Consider the following 24,558-nt stretch of genomic DNA (forward strand, 5'->3'; position numbering starts at 1 on the left):
ATTTGTCTGTGAGATTCTCTACATGAAGATTTATTAACTCGAAGATTAAAGGTCTATAAAATTGAACTTCTAACTGTATCCTGTTTAATTATACATCAAGTAGCATTTCAATGCTGAATATTTCATCAGTGGCATCGCTGGCTGTTAGGATGCAGAGCATGGGGAGGAAAGGCAATCAATTAAAGGAATTTGGTATAACCCAAACAGATCGTCTTTGTTTTTCGGCCAACTCGAAGAACAAGGCTTTTCAAAACTTTGTGGAGTAACTGACGCTAACACTTTTCCGAAGCAGCCCTGAACATAGTTCTGCCACAATTCATCTCTCTCAGTAAAGTCAGTAGATTGGAGGCTGGCACTGTGGCATAGCGGGTAGAGATGCAGTGCTGGCATCCCATATGGTCACCAGTTCAAATCCCGGCTGCTCCACTTCCGATCCAGCTCTCTGCTAATGTGCCTGGGAAAGCAGTGGAAGATGGCCCAAGTGCTTAGGCCCCTGCACCTATGTGGGAGACCCAGAAGAAGCTCCTGGATACTGGCTTCAGATCAGCCCAGCTCCTGCCATTGCAGCCATTTGGAGATACAAGGATAAAAGATCTCTCTGTCTCTCTCTTTGTCTCTCTGTACCTCTCTCTCTCTTCTCTCTCTCTCTGTCTCTCTGTACCTCTCTCTCTCTCTCTCTCTCTCTCTCTCTGTATAACTCTGCCTTCCAAATAAATAAATACATTTTTAAAAATCAGTAGATTGGTTTGCTTTTTTAAAAAAGGTCATTTATCTCTTTGAAAGGCAGAGTGACAGAGACACATCTTCCATCTGCTGATCCACTCCCCAGATGGCAGCAAATCAGCAGAGAGGCAGCAGTCAGGTCCTGAACCAATGCCCCATTATGGGGTGCTGGCAGAAGCACCCCACGCAGAGCTCTCCCGCACCCCGGGACTGGTCTGCTTTTCCAAGTCTAATGCTTGTGATCCTTTCTCCATCTTGTTCCCTGCCAATACAGTAGAACCCATGCTTTATTGCCTTAGCTACCTAGAACAAAACCTTAAAACAGGTGACATCCTTATTTCTGGGCTGATCCTGGATGGAGAAAGTTGGATAGATGAAGACACACCAACATCCTTTCTACGTCAACAATATTTAGTAGACGTTTTCTAGGTGATACTGAAGCCTGGTTTCTCACTGTCCAACAGGCTTTGTCTGTGTCCATCCAAATGCACCAAACACACACAATTCCTGACACAAAGAAGACGTCTAAAAAAGACGTCTCGTTCCATCCTGCCTGTGCCCTCCCTCTCTCATAGATCCAGCTTTGCAGGGAGGTGGCGTGATGGAAGTGATGGTTAACATGCGAGAGCAGAGGTGGATGGCAGGCATCCCAGTCAGGAGAACATTCTCTAACCCTGAGTTCAGAGGGGAGAAGGACCTCCCTAGCAAGCTCCATGTAAGCCTCCAGTGCATAGAAGGCAGTCGTGGCGCCTACCTGAGCCACTGTCAGTGTGTTTGTGTTGGGGGCTCCTATTATTTTCTCAGAGCTGATTTCAAAAACACTGATCTGGGCTCTTCTCAAAATAGGACCTGTGGGTCATTTAGACAAGTTTCCAGATTACACGCACACATTTCTTGTATAGGGATTATAAAAATTTGTAAAGTGTGGAGGAGTACGGCCGGCACCGTGGCTCACTAGGCTAATCCTCCGCCTTGCGGCGCCGGCACCCCGGGTTCTAGTCCCGGTCGGGGTGCTGGATTCTGTCCCGGTTGCCCCTCTTCCAGGCCAGCTCTCTGCTGTGGCCCGGGAGTGCAGTGGAGGATGGCCCAAGTGCTTGGGCCCTGCACCCCATGGGAGACCAGGATAAGTACCTGGCTCCTGCCATCGGATCAGCGCGGTGCACCGGCCGCAGTGCGCTGGCCGCGGTGGCCATTAGAGGGTGAACCAATGGCAAAGGAAGACCTTTCTCTCTGTCTCTCTCTCACTGTCCACTCTGCCTGTCAAAAAAAAAATTTTAAAAAAAAAGTGTGTAGGAGTAAACAGGAAAAAAATATTAAACTTAAAACGTCAGGGCTGGCAGTGTGGCCCTGTGAGTTAAGCCACCACGGAGACACAGGGATCCCACAGGAGCACTGATTTGAGTCACTACCGGTATCTCCATTTCCGATCCAGCTCCCTGCTCAGGGCCTGGGAAAAGCAACAGAAGCTGGCCCAGGTATTTGATATTAAATAACTCTTTAAAAACAAAAACAAAATGCCATCTTTCTAAGGTTGTTTTAAGAATTAAAGGTGATATGAATTATACAGATAAACTTTGGATAAACAATGGATGAAGGTGGGAGGGTGTGTTAAGAGAGAGGAAGTTTATGCTAGCATATAGGACTGCTGAAATATTTATTTGAAATTAGTTTTTTCTTTTAAGATTTTATTTATTTCTTTGAAAATCAGAGAGAGAGAGAGAGAGAGAGAAACAGAACAAGAGATAGAGAGAGATCTTCCATCTACTGGTTCACTCCCCAGATGGCTGCAATGGCTGGGCTAGGCCAAAGCCAGGAGCCAAGATCTTGTCTGGATCTTCCACATGGGTACAGGGGCCTGAGGACCTAGGCCACCTTCCGCTGCTTTCCCAGGCACGTCAGAAGGGAGCTGGATTGAAAGTGGAGCAGCCGGGAGCCTATATGAGATGCCAGCGCGGCAGCTTTATCAGCGGTGCCACGGCTGGGCCCCTGTTTTTGTTTTTGAGAGAGAGAGAGAGAGAGAGAGAAACTGCCATGCATGCACTGGTTTACTCCTCAATGCCCTTAGTGGCTGGGGTAGCTGGGGTAGCTGGACCAAAGCTGAAGCTGGGAGCTGGGAACACGATCCAGGATTCCCATGTGGGTGCAGGAGCCCAATCACTTGAGCCAGCACCACTTGCCTCCCAGGGTCTGCATTAGCAAGGGGGTGGAGCCAGACATGAAATCCAGGTACTCTGACGTGGCACATTGGCCTCTTAGCTACTGGGCCACATCCCGCCCCCCCCCCCCCCGGAAGGATGTTTTTATCCTGATCTTACTGGTCAGGAATCTGAGACTAGTTAGTGCTTAAAGTCCGTATCTCTATTCTTGGATATCTAGTTCATTTCAAGTCTTTCATTATTATACACAGTGCTTCTACAAACATTTGTTGTTGTTCATGTAGCTTGTTTTCTCCCTATGAATTATTCTCTGGAGATAATACATGGTAGATATACGTGGGTGAAAGGTTACAAACATTCATATATATATATATATATGATATATATATATCACTAACTCGTCCTCTGAAAGATTTGTACTACGTCATTGCATCTTGAAAGAAAGTTCTATCTCCTTTCACTAGCAACTTGTGAGAGACGGAACACAAGCCTGGGTGGACTCACTAATGAAAACAGCCCTTTGTGCCCATTTCTGCTTGGATGTGCCCCAGGGCCATATGACACTCCCTGAAAATGGTCTGTGACATGGCACGCACCCTCCCGAATAAGCTCTCACATGAGATGGCGTGATTTCTCCCTTGCCAGGAGAGGCTTCGTCGATTAAGTTGTCTTTTTCTCTTTGAAGTCACAAGATCAGCAGAAGGTTTTTCACGCAACCAACGTTCCCCTCTTGATTCAGATGGTAGCTCTCCACTCCTGCGTCGGGATAAAGAGGGATGCCTGCTAGACCCAGGGGCTGGGTTTCAACTCATGGTTGGCCAACTCAAACTCTGTGCAAAAAGGCTGGGACCAGGGGCCGGCGCCACGGCTCACTTGGTTAATCCTCCGCCTGCAGCCCCGAAATCCCATATGGGCACCAGGTTCTAGTCCCGGTTGCTACTCTTCCAGCCCAGCTCTCTGCTGTGGCCCAGGAAGGCAGTGGAGTATGGGCCAGGTGCTTGGGCCCTGCAACCGCATGGGAGACCAGGAGGAAGCACCTGGCTCCTGGCTTTGGATTGGTGTAGCTCCAGCTGTAGCGGCCATTTGGGGGGTGAACCAACTGAAGGAAGACCTTTCTCTCTATCTCTTTCTCTCACTATCTAACTCTATCTGTCAAATAAATTAAAAAAAAAAAAAAGGCTGGAACCAATTCCACCAGGGAAAGGAAGTTCTGATAGAACCGGACAAGGTTTCAGCAAGAAGTAAAAGGAAAAGTCGTACAAGAATAAGCAAGCTCCAGGGCCAGCTGTTTGGTGCAGGAGTTCGTATGCCCCTTGGGATGCTTGCACACCATATCAGAGAGCCTGGTTTGAGTCCCAACTCTTCTGCTTCCAATCCAGTTTCCTGCTAATGTACACCCCAGAAGGCAGCATGTGATGGCTCAAGTACTTGGGTCCCTGCCACCCAAGTGGGAGACCTGGATAGAGTTCTGGGCTCCTGGTTCCTGTCTGACTCAGTCTTGAGTCTTGTGGATATTTGAGGAGTGAACCAGCAAGATGGAAGATCTCATTTCTGTCTCTGTAAATTTCAAATAAAATCAAACTAAATAATTTTTTTAAAAGAATAAGAAGGCTCTGTTCCAACTGATGGAAGGCGAATTTGATATTGCTTATTAATATCTTTCCATCTTAGTTATCTTACATGGCAAGAGTATCATTTGAGGTTGTTGGAAGATTTAGATCTACATCATATACACATGCACAGGAACTCAAACGCAGCTATTATTAGTAAAGTCAGAGTTACACACAGAGGAGAGAGAGAGGGGAGAGAGGAGAGAGGGGAGAGAGGGAAGAGAGGGGAGAGAGGGAAGAGAGGAGAGAGAGGAGAGAGGGGAGAGAGGGGAGAGAGCGGAGAGGGGAGAGAGGGGAGAGAGGGGAGAGAGGAGAGAGGAGAGAGGAGAGAGGAGAGAGGAGAGAGAGGGGAGAGAGGGGAGAGAGGAGAGAGGGGAGAGAGGGGAGAGAGCAGTCAGGTGGTAGGCACTGTGGTACAGCAGGTTAAAGCCCTGGCCTGAAGCGCCAGCATCCCATATGGGTGCTGGTTCTAGTCCCAGCTGCTCCTCTTCCAATCCAGCTCTCTGCTATGGCCTGGGAAAGCAGTGGAAGATGATCCAAGTGCTTGGACCTCTGTACCCACATGGGAGACCTGGAAGAAGCTCCTGGCTCCTGACTTTGGATCGGTGCTGTTCCAGCCATTGCAGCCAATTGGGGAGTGAACCAGCAGATGGAAGACCTCTCTATCTGTCTCTACCTTTCTCTGTAACTCTGTCTTTCATATAAATAAAAAGAGGTATATATAGAGGGAGTCAGCAGAGAGAAATCTTCCATCTACTGATTCACTCCCCAGATGGCTGCATCAATTGTCAGGGCTGAGCCAGGAGTTTCATCCAGGTCTCCCACATGGGTGGCAGGGACCCAAACACTTGGGCTGTCTCCCACTGCTTTTCTCAGACCATTAGCAGGGGACTAGATTGGAAGTGGAGCAGCCAGGACTCAAACCAGTGTCCACATGCCCCAATGTCAGTCTGTATTATTACCATTAATAAATGCAGTAGTTTTAATGTAGTCTACACGACAGTGTAGTAGGCATCGTGGAAACAGGAAAAACATTGAAGGCAAGAACAGGTTTGGCTACCTCTTTCTAGCCAGGTACTTTGGGAGAATTTTTTTAAGGTGCATAAAGTGGTAACAAAATTTATTCAAAAGGTGAGAAAGTGAGCAAGCATACATGTGTGAGCGTGGGTCGCCCCACACCAATACCCATCATGAGTGACCCAGAAGGTTGCCTGAAGGGGGCGGAGGGGTGGGAAGGGGACAGAGTACCTCCAGCTGCAGTCTGCTGAGAAAGGGAGAGTAGGCAAGTTTTAAAACTCTTCTTTCCGGGAACTGGCACTGGTGTAGAAGGTTAAGCCTCCACCTGCAGTGTGGGCAGGATGCCGATTCAAGTCCTGGTTGCTCCTCTTCTGATCCAGTGACCCTCTAATGCGTAGTGGAAAATGGCCCAAGTGCTTTGGCCCCAGCACCCATGTGGGAGACCTGGATTGAAGCTCCACGTTCCTGGCTTCAGTCTGGTCCAGCCCCGGCCATTGTGGACATTTGGGGAGTGAACCAGGGATGGAAGACCTCTCTCTCTCTGCCTCTGCCTCTGCCTCTCCTTCTCTCTGTAACTCTGCCTTTCAAATAAATAAATATTTTTTAAAAAAAGAATAAATATAACTTGATAAGAATGCAGATGTAAAATTAAAGACATCCAAATATTGAATGATTTTTGAGATTATTTATATAATTCCTAAAGGAATTAGAATCATCCTAATTCTAGCAACATTGTATACTTTTAACTCATGCTGTGAATAAACACTTTTTCCTTAGAATCATCAAGATTTGTCAGAGACCTCTCTTCCTTCTGTATGTAGTGCTCACCTGCTTCTCAAAGTGTTGACAAACATTACCATTTAATTTTTTTAAGATTTATTTATTTATTTGAAAGTCAGAGAGAGAAAGAGAGGTCTTCCATCTGCTGGTTCACTCCTCAGTTGGCTGCAATGGCTAGAGCTGTGCCAATCTGAAGCCAGGAGCCAGGAGTTTCTTCCAGGTCTCCCATGCGGGTACAGGGGCTCAAGGACTTGGGCCATCTTCCACTGCTTTCCCAGGCCATAGCAGAGAGCTGGATAGGAAGTGAAGCAGCTGGGACTTGAACAGGTGCCCATATGGGATGCCGGCACTGCAGACAGCGGCTTTATCCGATACACCAGGGCACTGGCCTCTACCATTTAATCTTGTGTCATTCATATTCCACTGGTGTCTCATCTCCTCAGCTGTCCTTTAAGGCCAAAAACAGGGACCAATATTTTTTATTGTTCCATATTCCTCCAGGGGCATTTGTGCAGAAATATGATGTGTATTTCACAAATTTTTAAGTGCATTTGAATGCATGTAGATTGTATATTGAACTTGCAGATTGATTCTGATAAATTCTTCATTACAAGTGTTCAGAATTACAGTCAGGAAAGGGTGAGCTATTAGGCTCTTAGTTTGTGGAGAGCAAGCTGAGTGCAGACCTCAGCCTGGGTGAGGACCAGAGCCTCTCTGAGCCTGTTTCCTCACTGAGAGACTGAGAATAACATTTACCTTGCAGGGTTGCTGCAGCACCGAGCAAATGTTCAGATGGTTCCTGGTAAAATGCCCAACACCTGTGGGTCTCTCGCCATCGCAAACACTTGCTCAAACCATTGTATCTAAAAGCACCACCTAGAATAATTGAACTGCCATAGATATTTATCTTCAGATGTCAAATAATAAACAACTGATTCTCTCCAAGCAAAGCTGAAATTTTCTCTGTCTTTTTAAGGTCTAGACTTTTCAGCTTTAAGTAATAGATTGTCTAGAGGTTTGTATGGATTCCCTATGGAGCTGGGAAAAGACACAAAGCAGCCATTTTACCAGTCCTGAGCTTTCACACAGAGCAGTACAATCAGGGTTTAAGTTTATGCTTCACAGACCTTCTCTGTTCACGGCCAGGATCGTCGTGACTTTTCTCCTATTAATGAGGAGCAACAACCACCCAGAAGAAAGCACGCGCGTCCTACCTGAAGTGAGAGGCAAACCTTCCAGCTTTCATAGCACAGAGACAGACACTGGACTCTCCCGCACGGCCCTCGGGGAAGCAGTGCGGGAAGGAGCACAGGGTGGCTGTCCTGGTTTGCTTACCCAGGAGAAACACTGCCTGTTGAGTATCAGAGTGTCTCTGCGACGGTGGAAATCAAACATACAATTTCTGCATTACTTACAGTGACCGCACCTTTATTCCTAAAGTTAAAGTTGAGATAACTAAATGCCTAAAATAAGGTGGACAGAGGTCAAACATACCATGACACATTCAGCTGATAGACTGCTAAGTAGTGATTAAGAATATTTACTTAGACATGCAGACTATGACTAAGTAATAACATACGGAACAACAAGGAAAATGCAACAACAAGGAAAATGCTCCTGAGTACATTTTCAGTAAAAAACTGGGTGAAATTTATTTTAGGCACAGAACTTTCTCCAACTCAGGAGTGATGCAGAACCTTCCTGGTCCTCCCTCTTTCTTACAACAGCCAATAAAAATCCCATCCTTAGGTGGTGGGATTGTGATGTCATCAAGAATCCAGCCAACCTGCCCGAGGATTATTTGCATGGTTTACTCCTCCTACTCCAATAGAACTCAATTTTCTTTTAAGGCACATATTGAATAGAAGTGGCAATCCTCCTACCAAAAGGGAAGCAGATTCCATTCACAAAGGAATATTTGTAATGATATTGGCATTAATTACTGTGATCACAATTATTAGATCTAGACCCTCTAGGGAGAACTTGTACCTCCAGACCACCCCAGTCAGAATGCAAGATCTCACAACGGCTCCCTGACCACTGCTTTCCTATTGATGTTTAATTTTGTTAAGTATTCCTACAGTGTAGGAAACAGGATTTCTTTGGATAATCTACAAGCCTCTATTGACAAAAGGAAAAGCCTTTTACTTCTCCTCTGTTGTGCACTTACCTGTGGCTCTTGGCGCCTCATCCTCCATAATGAAAGCTTCATCAGTTTATCAGACCAAATGGGTGTGGACAAGGGAGCAGAATGTCATAGCTCTTGATCTTCGTGGTTTTACCCATATTGGGTTGCAGATTCGATAGTACCAGGGATGCCTTCCATCCTTTCATTCATGTAACTGGGATTAGATTTTATTTATTTATTTGAGAGGTAGAGTTACAGACCGTGAGAGGGAGAGACAGAGAGAAAGGTCTTCCTTCCGCTGGTTCACTCCCCAAGGGCCACAATGACCGGAACTGCGCTGATCTGAAGCCAAGAGCCAGGTGCTTCTTCCCAGTCTCCCATGTGGGTGCAGGGGCCTAAGGCCTTGGGCCATCTTCTACTGCTTTCCCAGGCCACAGCAGAGAGCTGGATGGGAAGAGGAACAGCCGGGACTAGAACCGGCGCCCATGTGGGATGCTGGTGCCGCAGACGGAGGATTAACCTACTGCGCCATGGTGCCGGCCTGTAACTGAGATTTCTGTTCACAAAAAGCATTAGGCTTGGATAATTCTGCCTTTCTCATATGTCATACAAGGGGCTTGGACAAGGTCACTATTTTTGTTTCATTCAGGTTTACTGAGCATATACCATGGATCAAGTATCTTCACTTTGTGTTATACGGCTTAAGCCTCAAAATAACCATGTGAGGCTAGACATTTTTAGTCTCTATTTGTAGATGAGAAAATCAAAGGTGAAAGAGATTGATGTGGGTGCCCGAGAGCTCACTGGAAGTAACAGAACCGGAATTCTTTAACGAATCTGCTGACACCAACACCTGGTTCTGCTCTCCACCTCATGTATTTACTTGTAATTAAGAGTGCCAAAAGACAATGGCAAAAGCAACTCCTACATGCCAGATATAACCTTTTGCATTGTAAACCTGCTCATTTTTGTCTTATCTTGAATATCAAAACATAGTTTGTGCTTGTAGTTTTCCAAAGAAGTATAGAATAATAGAGTAATCCAATTCTTTAAACAAAACTGCAATCAGCCAAAGTACTTTCAAGTTCCATTTATCTTAGATGCTCAAAGACTTACTGTGGGTAATGAAAGCTGGCCAGCAGCTGGGAGCTAGTGGCTGGCTGCAGGTCATGCAGGTCTCCACACAGACTTCCTCCCCAAACTCGAGTGGCAGTAGCATGCTTGTTCTACAATATGACACTCAGTGAAAGTCAGCAATGATGGGACACATGCAAACTCCCAAGGACAGAACCACGGCGTGGAATGTGCAACTCTTCTGAAACTCTCGATGACATCTGCAATAGTAGTTGAAGCCCTGTGCCAGGCAATGGCAAAGTGCTCTACACACAGTGCCCAACACCCTAGTTGGTACATCCTAGTAGGTACAGTCACTATCCCTACTTCCAAAGAACTGGGACACAATGGGGCTTGATAACTTGCCCCAACTCACAGTCAGTGGAGAGCAGAGCCAGGATTTGTCCTTTAACAGGCCACAGAGTCTGAACTGTTAACCACTAGGCTACATGGTGTCTCCAAAACAGAATGTAAATGTTAGCTAATTTAATTAAACACACCACAGGCTTTTCTGTTGAGCTGCACTACACCTTGTCACACGTAGGCAGGCTTGGGGAAGTTGGCCATCACACTGAATGTATACAGGTATACGGTAACATATCACCACTTAAGGGGCCAGACTTACGGCACAGTGGGTTAAGCCTCTGCCTGCAGTAGCGGCATCCCATATGAGTGCCAGCTGCTCCACTTGTGATCCAGCTCCCTGATAATGAGCCTGGGAAAGCAGCTGAAGATGGTCCAAGTACTTGGGTCTCTGTCACCCATGTGGGAGACCCGGTTGGAGTTTCAGGTTCCTGGCTTCAGCTTGGCCCATCGCTGTCTATTGTGGTCATTTGGGGAGTAAACCAGTGGATGAAAGCATTCTCTCTCTCTCTCTCTAACTCTGCCTTTGGAATAAATAAATAAAATCACACTTAAGACTAACTTCAAGCTAACATAGAAATAAGACATAATTCAAAACTATAAAGCTGCTTCCTGAAAGTTTCACACAGAATCCGTCCAGTTTTCTCCAGCGTAGAAGCAGGCATGCGCATGGGTCACCGTGTGCTCACCATTTGCCAGCCACTGCTCGCCTCCCAAGACTTGCGCCGTGACTGCGGGGCCCCTGTGCTCTTCAGGCCAAGTGAGGCACAGGAGGTGTATTTGTCTGCCTTACACCCTGCACCCCACCGGTTCTATCCAGTCCTGCCCACGATCTACACTGGCATCCTGCCATTCCTTATGGTTGGGAATGCTAAAGCCTTATAGCTTGGTGTTTCCACACCATGCCTGATACTGGGTAGTGGCTATGGGGGATGGTTCTACGTTCCCAGCCCATCCTAAATTCCTATCTTCTAAAAATGGAGCTGCCTGCTTTAGAAAGAAGCTGCTTTAAGGAAGTAAATTCTTAACAACTTGGTCTCTCTAGGACACACATTAAAATGAGCGGTTGGAAAGGGAATAAGACAGAGCAGTGTCAGCAAACTCACGGACTAGTGGGACCGCAGTGAGGCTGGAACGGCACGATGGGTGTGAGGGAGACGGGTAAACTGTAAAATCCTTCGGAGAGCGGCACTGACGCCCGCGCTGAGCAAGCAGCCCCTTCACCAGGGCGGGGCCAGCAGACTCCAAGTGTTAGCACGCGCAGGACGCACCCGTAGGGCTGGCCAGCGCAGACTTCTGGACTACTGCTTGGCTCCGCAGGTCTCACTGGCTTCTGAGCCCTTACACGCTAGCAAGCTCCGCGGCGGTGCCGATACTGCTGCTCCAAGGACCCCACTAGCGCTGAGTGAGCAGGGTCTGTTGCATCCCCAGCAGGAAGGTACCAGGCACTCAGATGGGGTGGTCACGACCTTTCTCCATTTTTTTTAAAAGGTTTATTTATTTAGGTATTTGAAAGGCAGAGAGAGAGAGAGAGAGAGAGAGAGAGAGAGAGAGAGAGAGAATCTTCCCTCTGTACCGCTGGTTCAGTCCCCACATGGCTGCATCTGCTGGGGCCCGGCAGAAGCCAGGAGCTGGAACTCCATCCCGGCCCCCAACGAGGGTGCAGGGGCCCAAGTACTCTGAACATCTTCCGCTGCTTCCCAGGTGCATTAGCAGGGCCTCGAACCCGTGCTCAGGGACGCCCCTCTCTCCATTTCTTGGTAACTCCGACCTTTGCACGTCTGGTCCTGATTAGTCGGTACGGTTGGCCAGGGTTTTATATAAGCGAGAGCACTGCTCGTGTACTCTTCTACACGCATCAACCTCTGCCATTCATACCCCTTCACGCTTCAAAACGGCTTCGCAGTTTGCAAGGAACTCTCACGCAGGTTAATGTGCTTTTAGTAAGAAATGCTTCCCACTTCTGAGCTTAAAGCTAAGACTCAGGAGACCTGCCCTTAAAGCTGGAGAGGGGCTAGGGCCCAGACCGCCTTCGGCTTAGCATCTGCAGCCCTGCACCGAGGCGCCCGTGTGCGACCCGGACCACGCGTCTGGGAGGGGAGGAGTGTTTCAGCAACCGAAGGGATGGATGCGGTGCAACACGCAACGCTAGGGCGGACTACAAACTTCCCCATCGTGGCCCCTTCCCACCGAACAAGGGGACGTGCGGGGCACCCTCACGAGCCGGCCTGGGCGGGTCCCCGAGCCCGCGGCCGCCGCGCCCGCCAGCTCTCCGCAGCCCGCGCTCCGCAATGCCAAGGCGCAGCGGCGGCGCCCTCCAGAACGCTCCCGGGGGATCGCACGGCGCAACCAACCCTAAAGACGCCGCCGCGCGACGCCCCCTCAGCCCTCCGGCCCTCCCATTGGCCGCTTGCCGCTGTCACTCCGTGCGGGCCTCGCCTTCGCCTCCCGGGAGGAGGCACCCGGGCGGGGTAGGTTGCGCGCTCGCCGCGGGCTCGGGCCGCGGCCGCGGCTTTGCAGCAGGCGGCGCGGCGGGCGCGGAGCGGGGCGCACGGGCGGGGGAGCGGGCCCGGCGCGCTGCGGGCTCCGCGGCCGGCCCATGCGGGCCAGGGGCCGGCGGCAGGGCCGGGGGTCGCGGCCGGCACGGAGCGCGGCGGACGAGCACCCGGCCGGCCGGCTGCCCCGAGCCCTGCCTCGCCCGAGCGGGAGGGATGCGCCGCGCCGCGCCGCCCAGCTCCTCTCCGCCCTGCCGCGCCCTGAAGCAGAAAGTTTGGGGGCCGGGGGCTGTCTCCTTCCGTCCTCTCCAATGACTGCCCAAGGACTGCCGCCGCCCGGCCTCGACCGTGACCCGCCTCTGCTGCCCCGGTCGGAATGAACTATTCCAAGCTGTAACCGAGGCGCCCTCCTCGCCCATCCCTCACCCGCCTTTCAAAATCGCCTATCTGTATATCAATTCAAGAAATCGTGGCCAGGCGGCTCCCCTCCGTGTTCACAATTCAGACCCCCGGTCTCGCGCCTGAGTGTCCGAGGGGTGCGGTTTCCCCGAGACGGCGCGCTGCAAGGACGGACTCCCCGCGCCGACCCACATACACCATGAAGAGGTGCAGATCGGACGAGCTGCAGCAGCAGGGCGAGGAGGATGGAGCCGGGCTGGAAGACGCTGCCTGCCACCTGCCGGGCGCGGACCTCCGGCCTGGGGAGGCCGCGGGTGCTAACCCGGCCGGCGGACCAACTTCGGACGCGAGCGCTGCCGCGGCGCCCAAGCCGGGCCTCCGGAGCAAGCCTCCCGACCTGAAGGTGAGCGCCGTCCGCCAGCCCCTAGGCGAGCTCTGCGGGCGACTCGGCCCTCCGCGCCCCAGGCAGAAGTGCCCCGAGCGGCTGGGAGTGATGGGGGAAGGCGATGAGGGGCGGGTGCTGGGGCTCGGACCCGAGCGGGGACGTCAGGGACCCTCGGCGGGTCGGCGTTGGTTCTCCGTTACTCAGCCGGCTGGAGTGTTTGGATAACCTGCGTGAAGTGCTGTTTGCAGACAAAGGGCTAGAGAAATCCAGCATGCTGACGAAAAGTTGACATCACTTTCCCTCCTGTAGGTTGGCCGGGGAAGGAGATTCCAGCGCCCTGTAGCTGTCTTAGGCTGCCTGCGTCGGGATCTTTGGGAACCTTCGGGGGTGAAGCTCAGTTTGTCCATCTGTGAAGGGGGTGTGTGTGCTTCCTGCCGTTAGGTGGAGCTCGAGGTTAAGCTAGTGCTTGGAGATCCCTGCCTGCCTGCTGCCTGCGGAACCCACCCCCAGGGTGGAGGACTGACAGGTGGCCCGGGGATGCTTGGGCTTGGTGTGGGGCCTCGGTTCAAGTTGCACACACGCTGAGCCGGCAGCTTGAATCTGAATCCGAAAGAGCCCTTCGCAGGGAGCTGTTTATCTTCCAGCCCGAGGTTGCCGAGGCGTTGGCGAGTTGTAGCGAATCCCTCCATCAATTAAAACAGCAGCCCGGATAATAACGCACCTTTGCTGGATCTGCGGCAAGGGCGGCCGGCTCAGGCTGCTGGAGACAGCTGGCCAGGGGGCTGAGCGAGATGTCGGCCCGGGGCAGGCACTTGGGTGCCTTGGAGATTGATGCCGCGCTGCCGTGGGGAGGGGGATTTTCTCCGGAGGAGGTGCAGGGTCCGAAAGGACTCCCGTGACGTTAAATAAAGCCTGTGTCCTACGGCAGCAGCCACTGAGGAGCTGGCCAGGATAAGCCAATGACATCCCTCATTTGGCCGGAGAGGCTCCGGATCAGGAAGGCAGAGCCCAGGTGAGTGTGCGTGCTCCGAGCCGTGTGTCACCTGTCTGTGTGCCTTGGGGAGGGACGTGCAGGGGGACAGCGAGGCCCTCGTGTGTACTTTTTAACGGTGGTGGTGGTTGTTCAGACCTGGCCTCTGGTTCTGTGGAGCTTCCCAACCAGTTGTGTGTCCAGAGATGAGAGCCGTTGGCTGCGTCCCATCTGTCCCCCGCCCCCCCAAGTCTACACTGTGTGGTCAGGAGAAGAGATGGTCAACCGAAGGGGTCCCTTTACGCAGTGCTGGGGGAGAGGTGGGTCTACTGCTGCTTTATTCCAGCCCAGCCTGGAGCAGTCCGGCCAGCAAGCCCCGATTCTTTGGACCAGAGGGGACCCTCTCCCCGAGTCTGTAAGGGGCAGCCTGGGGGGCCTCCCCACTGTCCAACTCTCAGGTCAGCATTGGACACTGCTCGCCCATCCACTTTGCCCAGCTGCCTTCCAGAGGGGAGGTTGGCTGGTCCTGAGGTGGGGGCTGCAGTGTCTCTGTAGATAGGGCTGCCTTGGGCTTGTTCACATCCGTCCTCTCTCCTGGGTCACCTAACGCCCTCGTTCTGGTCAGGGAAAGATAGAGTTACAGCACTGCACTTGATAGAGACTTCCTTGAACCAGAATCGAGATCAGATAGAAGAAAAGAAGCCTCGCCCCCACCCCCAGGAAAACATGCCACGGAGGTCAAACACAGCAGTGTGGACCCAGGCTGGCAGCAAGGAGCAGAAAACATAGCCGCTGCCAGCTCGGGAGCTCCGGAAGACGGCAGAGCCTTTCCTGTTTACTTGTCTGCTCCAGCACAGCCTGTTTACTGAGGGGTACTGACGTCCCACCCAGACGCGAACTCCAGGCCCTGGCAGGTCCATTTGCTGTGTGAGCTCGGGCAAATCACTCAACTTTCCTGAGCTTTTCCTGCGGAAAGGGACTGGAGAATAGTAGGCTGTGTCCCAACTTGTTTTTCCAAAGCTAGCACAGTTTTCCAAAGTTGCAGTTGGCTCTGAAATTGGGTGGAAGGTGACCTGTTGTAGAATTCGCTGGTGGCACGAGAAAGAGGCAAGTTGAATTTTTAATAACTGCAGCCCCACACACCCGTGTGTGGCCAAGTTCTGGCTTGCTGTTGTTTTCATTTTAAACGTTGGAGGTAGGAACTTTGGGCCCCTTAGCCCACCTGGCGTTTGCTCAGCACAGCTCCGGCCGCGGGGAGGATGAGGTGCGCTGGACAGGATCGCCTTGAGAGAGGCTGCGACTGAAGTGCTCCGTGCACGTGGGGGAAGAGGAGAGAATTTTAGTCTTTGCCAGACAGAGCTGACTGATGATTAACTAGTGACAGCTGGAGGCTTCGGGGGCCCCTCCTCACACCTGCTCAACCTTCAGGGAGACCCCAGCAGACCCCAGCCTTTCAGAGTCGCATTCCCCAGCCGCCGGTTAGCTCCTTGCTTTGGGGGCTTTGTCCTCATTATCCGGTTCTGGGCTGCTGCTAGAGTGCCCTCTCGCTCGCCACTCGCGGGGAGGAAATGCTGGGGTGGCCGGCCACGGAGAGTGCTGGATGATCCAAAGTACACAGAATTCTCCAGCCAGAAAGCCCAGCTCCACAGAAGAGTGGGAGAGGGCGGAGCTTGGGGGAAACTGCAGAAAGAGACATGAAGCACGCGTTCCTGTTAAAAATACAGCAGGTGGCAGATATTTCTGAGGCCTGCGATGAGTGGCTGAGCATGAGAGGAAGCTGGCTGGGTCCTGCTGGCCGGTGGAAGCTCAAGTCAGGGAGGGAGCTGCCAGCCTTCCCAGCCCTTGCACAGCGGGAGGATTGAGCTGTTTCTGAAAGGAAAGTTCTGGAGGTGTTGGCCAGGGCCCCCCGCCCGCCCGGGTCTTCCCCCATCCCACCCCTCTCGCCTTACACACACACACACACACACACACACACTGAGCTGCTCTTTTGTCTTACAAAAGCCCCTGTGAATAATTTCCCCCAGAGATTTCTGAGCTGTCTGTCCCCAAGAAGCTTCAGATTCCATTATTCCCTTCCTGGGTCTAAGCACTTTATCTTATTTATTTATCTTATTTATTTGATAGAGAGATCAATCTCACATCTGCTGACTCAGAGAGAGAAATCGATCTCCCGTCCACTGGTTTACTTCTCAAATTCCCAAGTGTCCCCGCTAGCCAGGCCAGGCCAAAGCTGGGAGCTGAGGAGTCGGATGGGTGTCCCATGTGAGTGGCAGGGAACCAGCCACCTGAGCCACCACCTGCTGCTTCCCAGGGCGCATTAGCAGCGTGGTAGGGTTGGCAGCAGAGCTGGGACTTAAACCCAGGCACTCTAATGTGCGATGCTCGCATTCCAGGTGACATCTGAGCCGCTGTCACACACGCGCCCTGCTAAGAACTTTGACTCTGGGTTCCAACTCCTGTTTTCTGCACATTTCCGCTGGTCTTCCTGCGGCTCAGAGTGAGGAGCAGGCAAGTGGATTAGAAGCCAGGTCCCTGAGGGAGAGTCCCTGCTGAAGCCCAGGCTTCTGTCTGCGCAGCCCCTTTGCCAGTGGTTGCAGGTGCCTCAGCCTCCCCCCTCCCCCCACCGGCCTGTGTTCCTTCCACCCTGGGGGTCCACTGGAGGAGGGCTTCTGTGGTCAACAGATTCCAAACACCCCTTTGGTAGAAAGGCACTGCTTTAGATTGTGAATGTGGTGTGCTTGTCAAAGGACCTGAAATATGTATGTACAGTTTAAATAACAAAAGCAGAACAGACATCTCATCTCCCTTCTCCCTAAGTCAAGAGAAAGAACAATGACACTCCCAAAAAGCCCCTGCTTGTTTTATTTCAGGGCCTGGGGGTGGTGTGTGTGTGTGTTTTAATTTGACAGGTAAAGAGAGAGAAAGAGAGAGTTCCCACCTGCTGATTCACTCCCCCAAATACCTGCAACAGCCTGGGCTGGGCTGAAGCTGAAGCCAGGAGCTGGGAACCCGACCCTGATCTCCCACGGGGGTGGCAGGAACCTAATTACCTGAACCATCAATGCTGCCTCCCAGGGTGCACATTAGCAAGAACCTGGAGGCAGGTGTGGAACCAGGTACTTCAATGTGGGACGCGGGCACCCGAAACGGCTTCTTACGCTAGACCAAAAGTCTCTTCTAGCCCAGGGTTTTGATAAAATGTATGGGTCTCAGTTTCTCTATTTTTAAAAGACAGACCCCCTGCAGGAGTGTGGGCGGGCTGAGGGTGTGTGTGTGTGTGTGTGTGTGTGTATGTGCGCGCCCCTGGGGCTCTGGGGCCTGGCTGCATCCTGAGCTCCTGGTTTACTTTAGAAGGGGTAAACTCGGGCTCCCAGAGTCCCACCTTTTCAGGTGGGAGCTGGGCCCCCCGGGAGACAGAATCGAGGTGAACCTAAAAACAGGGAGATGGGGGGTTGCTTCTTTTCCAATAGGCACTGCCTTTACCTCTGGGCGACTCCCAGGTCTGCCAGGGTGATATACTTGCGTCTGTGGACACTCACACATCACGCTGTGGATTCAGAGACGTGGGGTTAATCAGGAAAGGGATTCTAGGGGGGGTGAATTTAGAGCAAACAATTGCCACAGGAGAGCAGAGGGCTTGCCACAGGGGCAGGTGAGATGGGACGTGCCAGGTCCTTTGCCCGGTTTGGCTGCAGGGGCCGCTCTCTGAGCCCTGGGTTACCCCACCTGCGCCTTGTGTGAGGCCCTGCCCCACCCCCACCAGTCTTCAGCAGTGTTTGGAGCAGCCCTGACTGTGGCAAAAGGAAACTCTCTGTTCTGCGCCAGGTTGGGTTCTAGCTCCCTTCCTAGCTAGGACTGGTTGTTCCGGGGGAACAGGCCCAGTGTTGACACGATGTGCCTCTTTCTGTGTACCTGTGTCCTCACTGCCAGTGCTATGGACAAGAAGGAATGTCTTCCCCGACAGGGAGTCAGAACAGCTGTGAGGACCTGACTTTGGGGGTTGAAGTATTTAAAAAGTGTGGGTGCCAGGGGAAGAGGCTCAGGCAGCTTCTCCGTGGGGGTCTGAGAGGCCAACTCAAAACACCTCTCTGTTTTCATCTCTCCGCTAAGGGAGGGCATCTCCCATTGAAATCCCCGTACACGAGGAGGGTGCCCTTTTGGAATGAGGCCATGGCTGGAACGGGCCCGCTTTTGTCAGCTAACACTTAAGTGTCTGTGTTGAGAAGTTAGAACACAGCTGTTGGAGACAGCAGGTATGTTTCGTGATGGTATTAGAAAAATAATAATTGGCTTTCCCGTAGTCTAGCTAAGTTAGCTGCTCATATCCATCCCGGAACACAGAGCTGGCTATAAAAGCGGCAGCCCCCGCCCAAGCATTTGTAAAGACAGTGAACTTGCAGCTTCTTGGTCTGTGTCCCTCTCCTTCCGAGCCCGGCAGTTACCACGATGACGGGTGCGGGCTGGAGTTGTGCACAGGGTTGAGCCGCCGCTTGGGCTCACGTCCCATTTTGGAGTGGCAGTTTGAGTCCTGGCTACTCTGCTTCCCACCCTACTCCCTGCTAATGTGTCCAGGAGGCAGCAGATGATGGCTCAGGTGCTTGGGTCCTTGCCACCCATGTGAAAGAGCTGGATGGAGCTCCTGGCTTCATCCTGGTCAAACCCTGGCTGTGGCCTGGTTGTGGCCCTTTGGGGACTGAACCAGTGGTTGGGAGATATTCTCTCTCTCTCTCTCTCTCTCTCCTTTTCCCCCCTCTCTCTGTTGTGCCTTTCAAATAAATGAATAGGGAATGGCATTGTGGCATAGTAGGCTAAGCCTCTGCCTGCAGCACCAGCATCCCATGTGGGCACTAGTTCATGTCCCAGCTGCTCCACTTCTGATCCAACTCCTGCTAATGGCCTGGGAAAGGAGTGGAGGATGGTTCAAGTGCTTGGACCCCTACACCCACGTGGGAGACCCAGAAGAAGCTCCTGGCTCCTGGCTTTGGCCTGGTCCCTGGCTGTTGCAGCCATTTGGGAAGTGAACCAGCGGATGGAAGACCTCTTTCTGTCTCTCCCTCTCTCTGTGGCTCTGCTTTTCAAATAAATAATCTTTAAGGAAAAAATGATAGAGTAAGACAAGTTTTTAAATTGCAGCAGGAGGGATCTGAGACACAAGGAGAAGCTGGTAGAGTGAGCATTTAAAATTGGGAGAGGTAGTTGTAGAGGATTAAGTCACCTTTAAAGGATGGTTTTATAGACTTGGAACAAATAATCAAGTAGTAATTGCCCTGTTGGCCTTGCGGGTCCCTGCCAGGTGATGTTGGGGGCCTTAAGGATGTTAAGGGGTCCTGCCCTTCATCACCCATTCTCATGGGGTGTCTCCCCTGGGTGGGGGGGCTGACAGTTGGAGGGAGCGCTGGAAGCCATGTTGCCAGGCAGTACCAGCTAATTACGAAATGAGCAGAGCGGATAATGAGCCCTCTGGAGTTCAGAGCAGGGCGAGGTCCCTGCAGACTGGAGTGACCAGAGAGGGCCTTTAGAGCAGGGAGGCGGGGAGGGTGGGAGGAGGCAGAGAGAGGGCAGCGACTTTAATGAAACCTTCTTTGCTGTGTCTGCTGAGCCCGTTCTCCCAGGGAAAGGCTTGGTGGACAAGGTGACCTTTCCCAGCCTGCACTGCTCTGAGCGGAATTTGCTCAGCAGTAAAAGAAAAGGAAATAAAGTGAAACTGGGAGTTGGGACATCGTTTGCCCCTGAGGTGAACGCTGTGCTTTATTTTATTTTTAAAGGTTTATTTATTTGGCAGGCAGAGAGTGATGAAGAAAGAGGGGGAGGGGGAGAGGGAGGGGAAGAGAGAGGAGAGGGGAGGGGAGGGGAGGGGAAGGGAGATGAGGGGAGCAGAGGAGAGGAGAGGTGGAGAGACCTTCTATCTGCTGGTTTACTCTCCAAATGGGTGCAATGGCTCAGGCTGGTCCAGACTGAAGCCAGGGGCCGAGAACTGCATCCGGGTCTCTGACATGGGTGGCAGGGGCCCAAGTACTTGGATCACCTTCTGCTGCTTTCCCAGGCACATTATTAGGGAGCTGGATTGGAAGTGGAACAGCCGGGACTTGAACTGGGGTGCATATGGGATGACAGCATCGCAAGCAGCGCCTTAACCCACTGTGCCACAACGCCTGCCCTGAACTTTGTGTTAAAGTCATCTATGATACTGGGGAAGAAAAAAAGATTCTAAAATTCTTTCATCAAAAAGAGAAATTGGGGTTGGTATTATGGCTGGCAGGGTAAGCTGCAGCGTGCAATGGTGGCATCCCATACGGGTGCCAGTACAAGTCCCGGCTGCTCCACTTCTGATCCAGCTCCCTGATAATGTGCCTGGGAAAGCAGAGGAGGTTAACCCAGGTCCTTGAGCCCCTGCAGCCATATGGGAGATCCAGGTGAGGCTCCTGGTTCCTGGCTTGGCCCTAGCCCGGCCCTGGTCTTTGTGGCTGTTTTGGAAGATCTCTGTCTCTCTCCCTCTCTCTCTCTGCAGTTCTGACTTTCAGATAAATACAATAAATCTTTAATTAAAAAAAAAAAAAAGAAATCCTTTCCCCTGTTGTTTCCAACAGAAAGCCCAGATGGGCTGACACAGGCAGCGACCCCCTCTTCACTCTCATTGTGGTCAGCACCAAAGCTGGGGCCATCGCTCCTCTCCTGCACCACCCTCTGTCCCCCACCTGCAGCTCCTCAAGGGCACATGGAGACTTCCGCGATGCACTTTGGAGCCTGAGAGTGGAACTCTGTGGGCTTTTGTAGTGATTAGCTCTCTGATGCTGGCCCCGTTTCCATAGAGACCCTATAAATAGAGGAAACGTTGGCGACCTAGGCTTGCAAAGGCTTGGGGTGACCCAGGCACCCCGCTGAACCCTCACAGCTACACCGGCGGTGGGGCGGAGGGCATTTGAGACCCAGGTGGGAGGAAGGGCCGTGCAGTCAGCTGCCAGGCAGGCTAATGAGCTGGAGGTTGCTGTGGCTTGGACGATCCTCCCGGCTTTTCCGGAATTGGCTGAGAACAGGTGGACCTGTAAGATTTAGAAACAGCTCTTGACCGTTTCGAACCAGATGATGCCAGAGACGCGGTGCCCCGAGGAGCTGTAGCCTTGGCTCACGCAGCTGTGCTGGCAGATTTGGGAGTGGACTTCCTCTTTGGAGGACCCACACCCAGGGAGGAAAACCCACGAGGCCAAACTGTTGGGAAACCACAAGCTTCTGGGGAAGGCTCGTCCACCCACTCTTCCTGCAAGGACGACGCCGCTCGCTCGAAGATGGGTCCAGGGGACGACTCAGCACTTGTGCCTCTCCTAGGGCCCCGCCTGTCGCCACCACCCCCCCCCAGACGTGCCCCCCGCTGGCACGGCGCTGGCCCGTTCCTGGGAGGCGCTGAGGGCCCTGTTTATGTCCCACCTCGAACTTGCAGCTGCCTCCCAGCTCTCTCCCTCGTCCGCGGTGTCGTTTGGCCACCAAAATGGTTTCTGGCAGCTGGGGACGAGCAGAAGTCGACACGGGGACGCCAGTGACATTTCGTAGCTGGAACGTTCTGCAGAGCAGGTGGCGCCTTCGGCTGCGTGGGTGGTGAAGTTCCCTCAAGCAGTCGCCATGGTTTTCCTCCGTTCTCAGACTCGTAGTTGGTGGTGCGTGTGTGCGCGAGGGCTTTTTTTCCATACTCACATTGTTATGTCGAAACTCCTGAACCATCTCTTCTCTGACACCCACGGGCCGCGCGGCCCGGCCCAGGCTTCACGCTGCTATTCTGGTCTCCCTCGCACCTTGTACGTGAGGAAAACCCCCTCTGCGTGGAGCAGGCTCCCTCCTGCTGCGTTGCTCTTGGACTTCTCTTTTGTTCTTTTCCTACCATCGGCTAGAAGAGACTTCTGCGGTCCTGCCTCCCCACCCTCCTGGGCTTGCTTTCACCTGCAGTCGGCTGGGGAAGCGGAAGTGACCGCGTGGTGAAGGGTCCTGCCGGAGCCCTGTAGTGCCGCACGGGCAGATCCACGTCTACACTTCAGGGGCCCTAACTCCCCCTGACTCAGACGATGTTGTTTTGTTTTGATCCTGCCCAAGACACTGTTCTGGAACACATACAAATACCGTATCTACTTTACTCCTGGGTTCTACTTCAGTCTTGGGGTCAGTGCGTGGGCCAGTGAAGGTAAATTAGAATAGAAGTAGGGAGGGGTGGGTGTTTGGCAGAGCGGTTAAGAGGAGCCGCCGGTTAAGCCGCCACCTGGGACACCAGCATCGCCTATCAGAGCACCTGTTCGAGTCCCGGCTACTCTGCTTCCAGGTCCGCTCCCTGCTAATAATGCCCACCTGGGAAGCAGCAGGTGCAGGCTCAAGTATTGAGTCCCTGCCACCCTCCCTCCACTTAGTGGAGTTCCTGGCTTTGGCCTGGCCCAGCCCTGTCTGTCGTGGCATTTGGGGACTAAACCAGCAATTGTCTGTCTCTGTCTCTGTGCCTTTCAAATAAAATATAAAAAATAATAGAAGTTGGAAGCTCATCTGTGTGCCTTGGATGAGCCGCTCGGCTGTGCCGTGCCTCAGTGTCTTCTTGCACAGCGGCTACACTGACGCTGTGACCTGATGTGAGGCCAGCGTCGGGGTGGGACGTGAGCAGAAATTGCCAGGCACTTCAAAAAGCTCTGTTGTGCCATTTTAAAGCAAACTGGCCACGGGGTTAAGGGTCCCGGGCAACGTGGCCAACGGGCACCTCCACCCAAATCAGGCTATGGGGAAGGAAACTCCCCAGAGGCCCCAGACCTCTGGGGCCGTCTTTCGAGGATGGACTTCTTTTCCCGGCGCGGGTCCTGGCGGGGCCTGGAGTGGAATGCTCTGGAGACAGCTCGCACTGTGTAATGTGGCCATTTGGCAGAAGCAGCTGGGCAAGTGCCAGAGCCAGCTGGCCCCATCCCGGAAGCCTGGAGGGCGGTCTGGGATCAGCTGGGGCCTGAGGAAGGGGGCGGTGGCCAGGCTTGTGCCTGGTCTGGGGTGAGCTCCCCTGCGCGCTCTGCCTTGGATGCCCTGGTTCTGCCCAGAACAGACTCAGGTGCACCTCGGGGTCCTGCCTCTAGCTGGCCTTGAGGGGACAGCAGCTCCTACAAAAACCTGGCCTGTGCACAGACTTCTCCAGCACAGGCCCACGGATCAGTTCTCGAGGAGGACACTGGAGGCCTTGGGTTCTTCGTTGGTAGATGGAAAGGTTGCTGTTGCTAATGAGAGCATGCAGAAGGGGTACCTTGAAACCACAGCTCATGGTGAGCACATGGTGAGTTGTGATGGTGCAACGTGGGCGGTCAGGGCCTCACCTACTTTGAGATTTGTGGGGAGACTCAAATAGGACGGAAAATGACGATGCCCTGTTTTCTCACAAGCGCATGCGTGCGCGGTTCTGTACATCCAGGAGTGAGTGCGGCTGTTTGCACAAGCCCTCGGTGCTGAGGGGAGAAGTCACACAGGGTGGGGTCAGCTAATTCAGAGGAGGGAGGATGCTTCCTTCTCGTGTTCTGTGAGATTCAGTTTTCTCTGTAAATTTCTGCTTAGGAGAAATAAAGGAAAACCCAGTCGAGGTTTTTTGGATTTTTTTTTTTTTTAAACAGAGGCCGAAGCTGCCTCATGCACTTACTGGTGGTTGTGCACAGAGGAACGCTTACCCGCGGCTCAGTGAGCCCCACCAGCCGGAGTTAGCGTGTGGGGTCCCCCCTCGTCTCCCCAGTCCCACCCCTGCTCCCAGCAGCTCCCGAGGTGCTAGAGGGCTCAGCCTGGCCAGCTCAGCCATCCCTGCAGGAGCAGCTGTCTGGAAGAATAGCCCCGATGCCTTGCCCTGCAGGCCGGCCAGCTGCCTCTCTCTGACCACTCCCAGCAGAGGCGCCATGGGAGGGTCAGCCGCAGGGCTGCACAGGGCTGTGGGGCCCCTTGCTTTGCTCCAGGAGGACAAAGACACTCCTGTGGCAAGCTGCTCCTGGTATGTGTGCTAAGGAATCGCTGGTGTTATTGACTGCGTTACCAGGTAGGCTCATAGAGCTTAGCTTTATTTTATTGCCAGCTACATCCCAGAATAAAATTGGCTTCAAGTAATGCCAAATTGTACTAGAGTCTGGAGACAAAGATGGGGTTATGTATTTCATGGAACAAGGATCTCAACGTAGGCACAGGTTTGGTGGCTCCACAGGCCATCAGGTCCCCAAGCCTGTCCCTTGGGACACCTCCACTGTCTGTGTGTTGGTCTTCATCTTCAGCCATGTCGCCTGTGGCTGCAGAACCGCGGCTGTATCTCCAGACACGGCCTCAACATTCCAGATGGGCAGAAGCAGGAAGGCCCAGTGCCTCGTGTTCCCAGAAACCCTCCCCTTGTTTTTATTGGCTGGAGCTGTATCACGTGCTTCCTCCTTAGCTGCAAGGGAGTCT

At 52.7% G+C, this 24,558-nt stretch overlaps 1 protein-coding gene and 1 long non-coding RNA gene across 5 annotated transcripts in view; one reads left to right on the top strand and one right to left on the bottom strand.

Moving 5' to 3' along the window:
- The first annotated feature begins 12,361 nt into the window (after positions 1 to 12,361).
- The window catches only part of TMCC2 (transmembrane and coiled-coil domain family 2), a 35,768-nt gene continuing 23,571 nt past the window's right edge, over positions 12,362 to 24,558 (top strand). Inside the window, exons 1-2 of one of the 4 annotated variants that reach the window (XM_051821216.3) lie at positions 13,049 to 13,187; positions 14,098 to 14,181. Coding sequence is in view for 3 of the 4 variants with exons in the window: in XM_089312103.1 (XP_089168229.1) it covers positions 23,171 to 23,419 (249 nt within the window). In the remaining variant the exon portion in view is untranslated. Of the gene's footprint in view, positions 13,188 to 14,097; positions 14,182 to 23,056; positions 23,420 to 24,558 lie in introns of those variants that run through there. The other 3 variants (XM_002717564.6, XM_089312103.1, XM_051821213.3) reach the window with 3 other exon arrangements.
- LOC149122510 (uncharacterized) lies at positions 20,702 to 22,923 on the bottom strand. Its single transcript, XR_016219557.1, has 2 exons — positions 21,562 to 22,923; positions 20,702 to 21,179 (listed from the first exon to the last, which is right to left on the bottom strand). It is a non-coding gene; the product is annotated as an uncharacterized LOC149122510 (long non-coding RNA).

The sequence above is a fragment of the Oryctolagus cuniculus genome, chromosome 13 (assembly GCF_051225735.1).
Source record: "Oryctolagus cuniculus isolate XC-2025 breed Fujian yellow rabbit chromosome 13, ASM5122573v1, whole genome shotgun sequence".
Classification (NCBI taxonomy): domain Eukaryota; kingdom Metazoa; phylum Chordata; class Mammalia; order Lagomorpha; family Leporidae; genus Oryctolagus; species Oryctolagus cuniculus.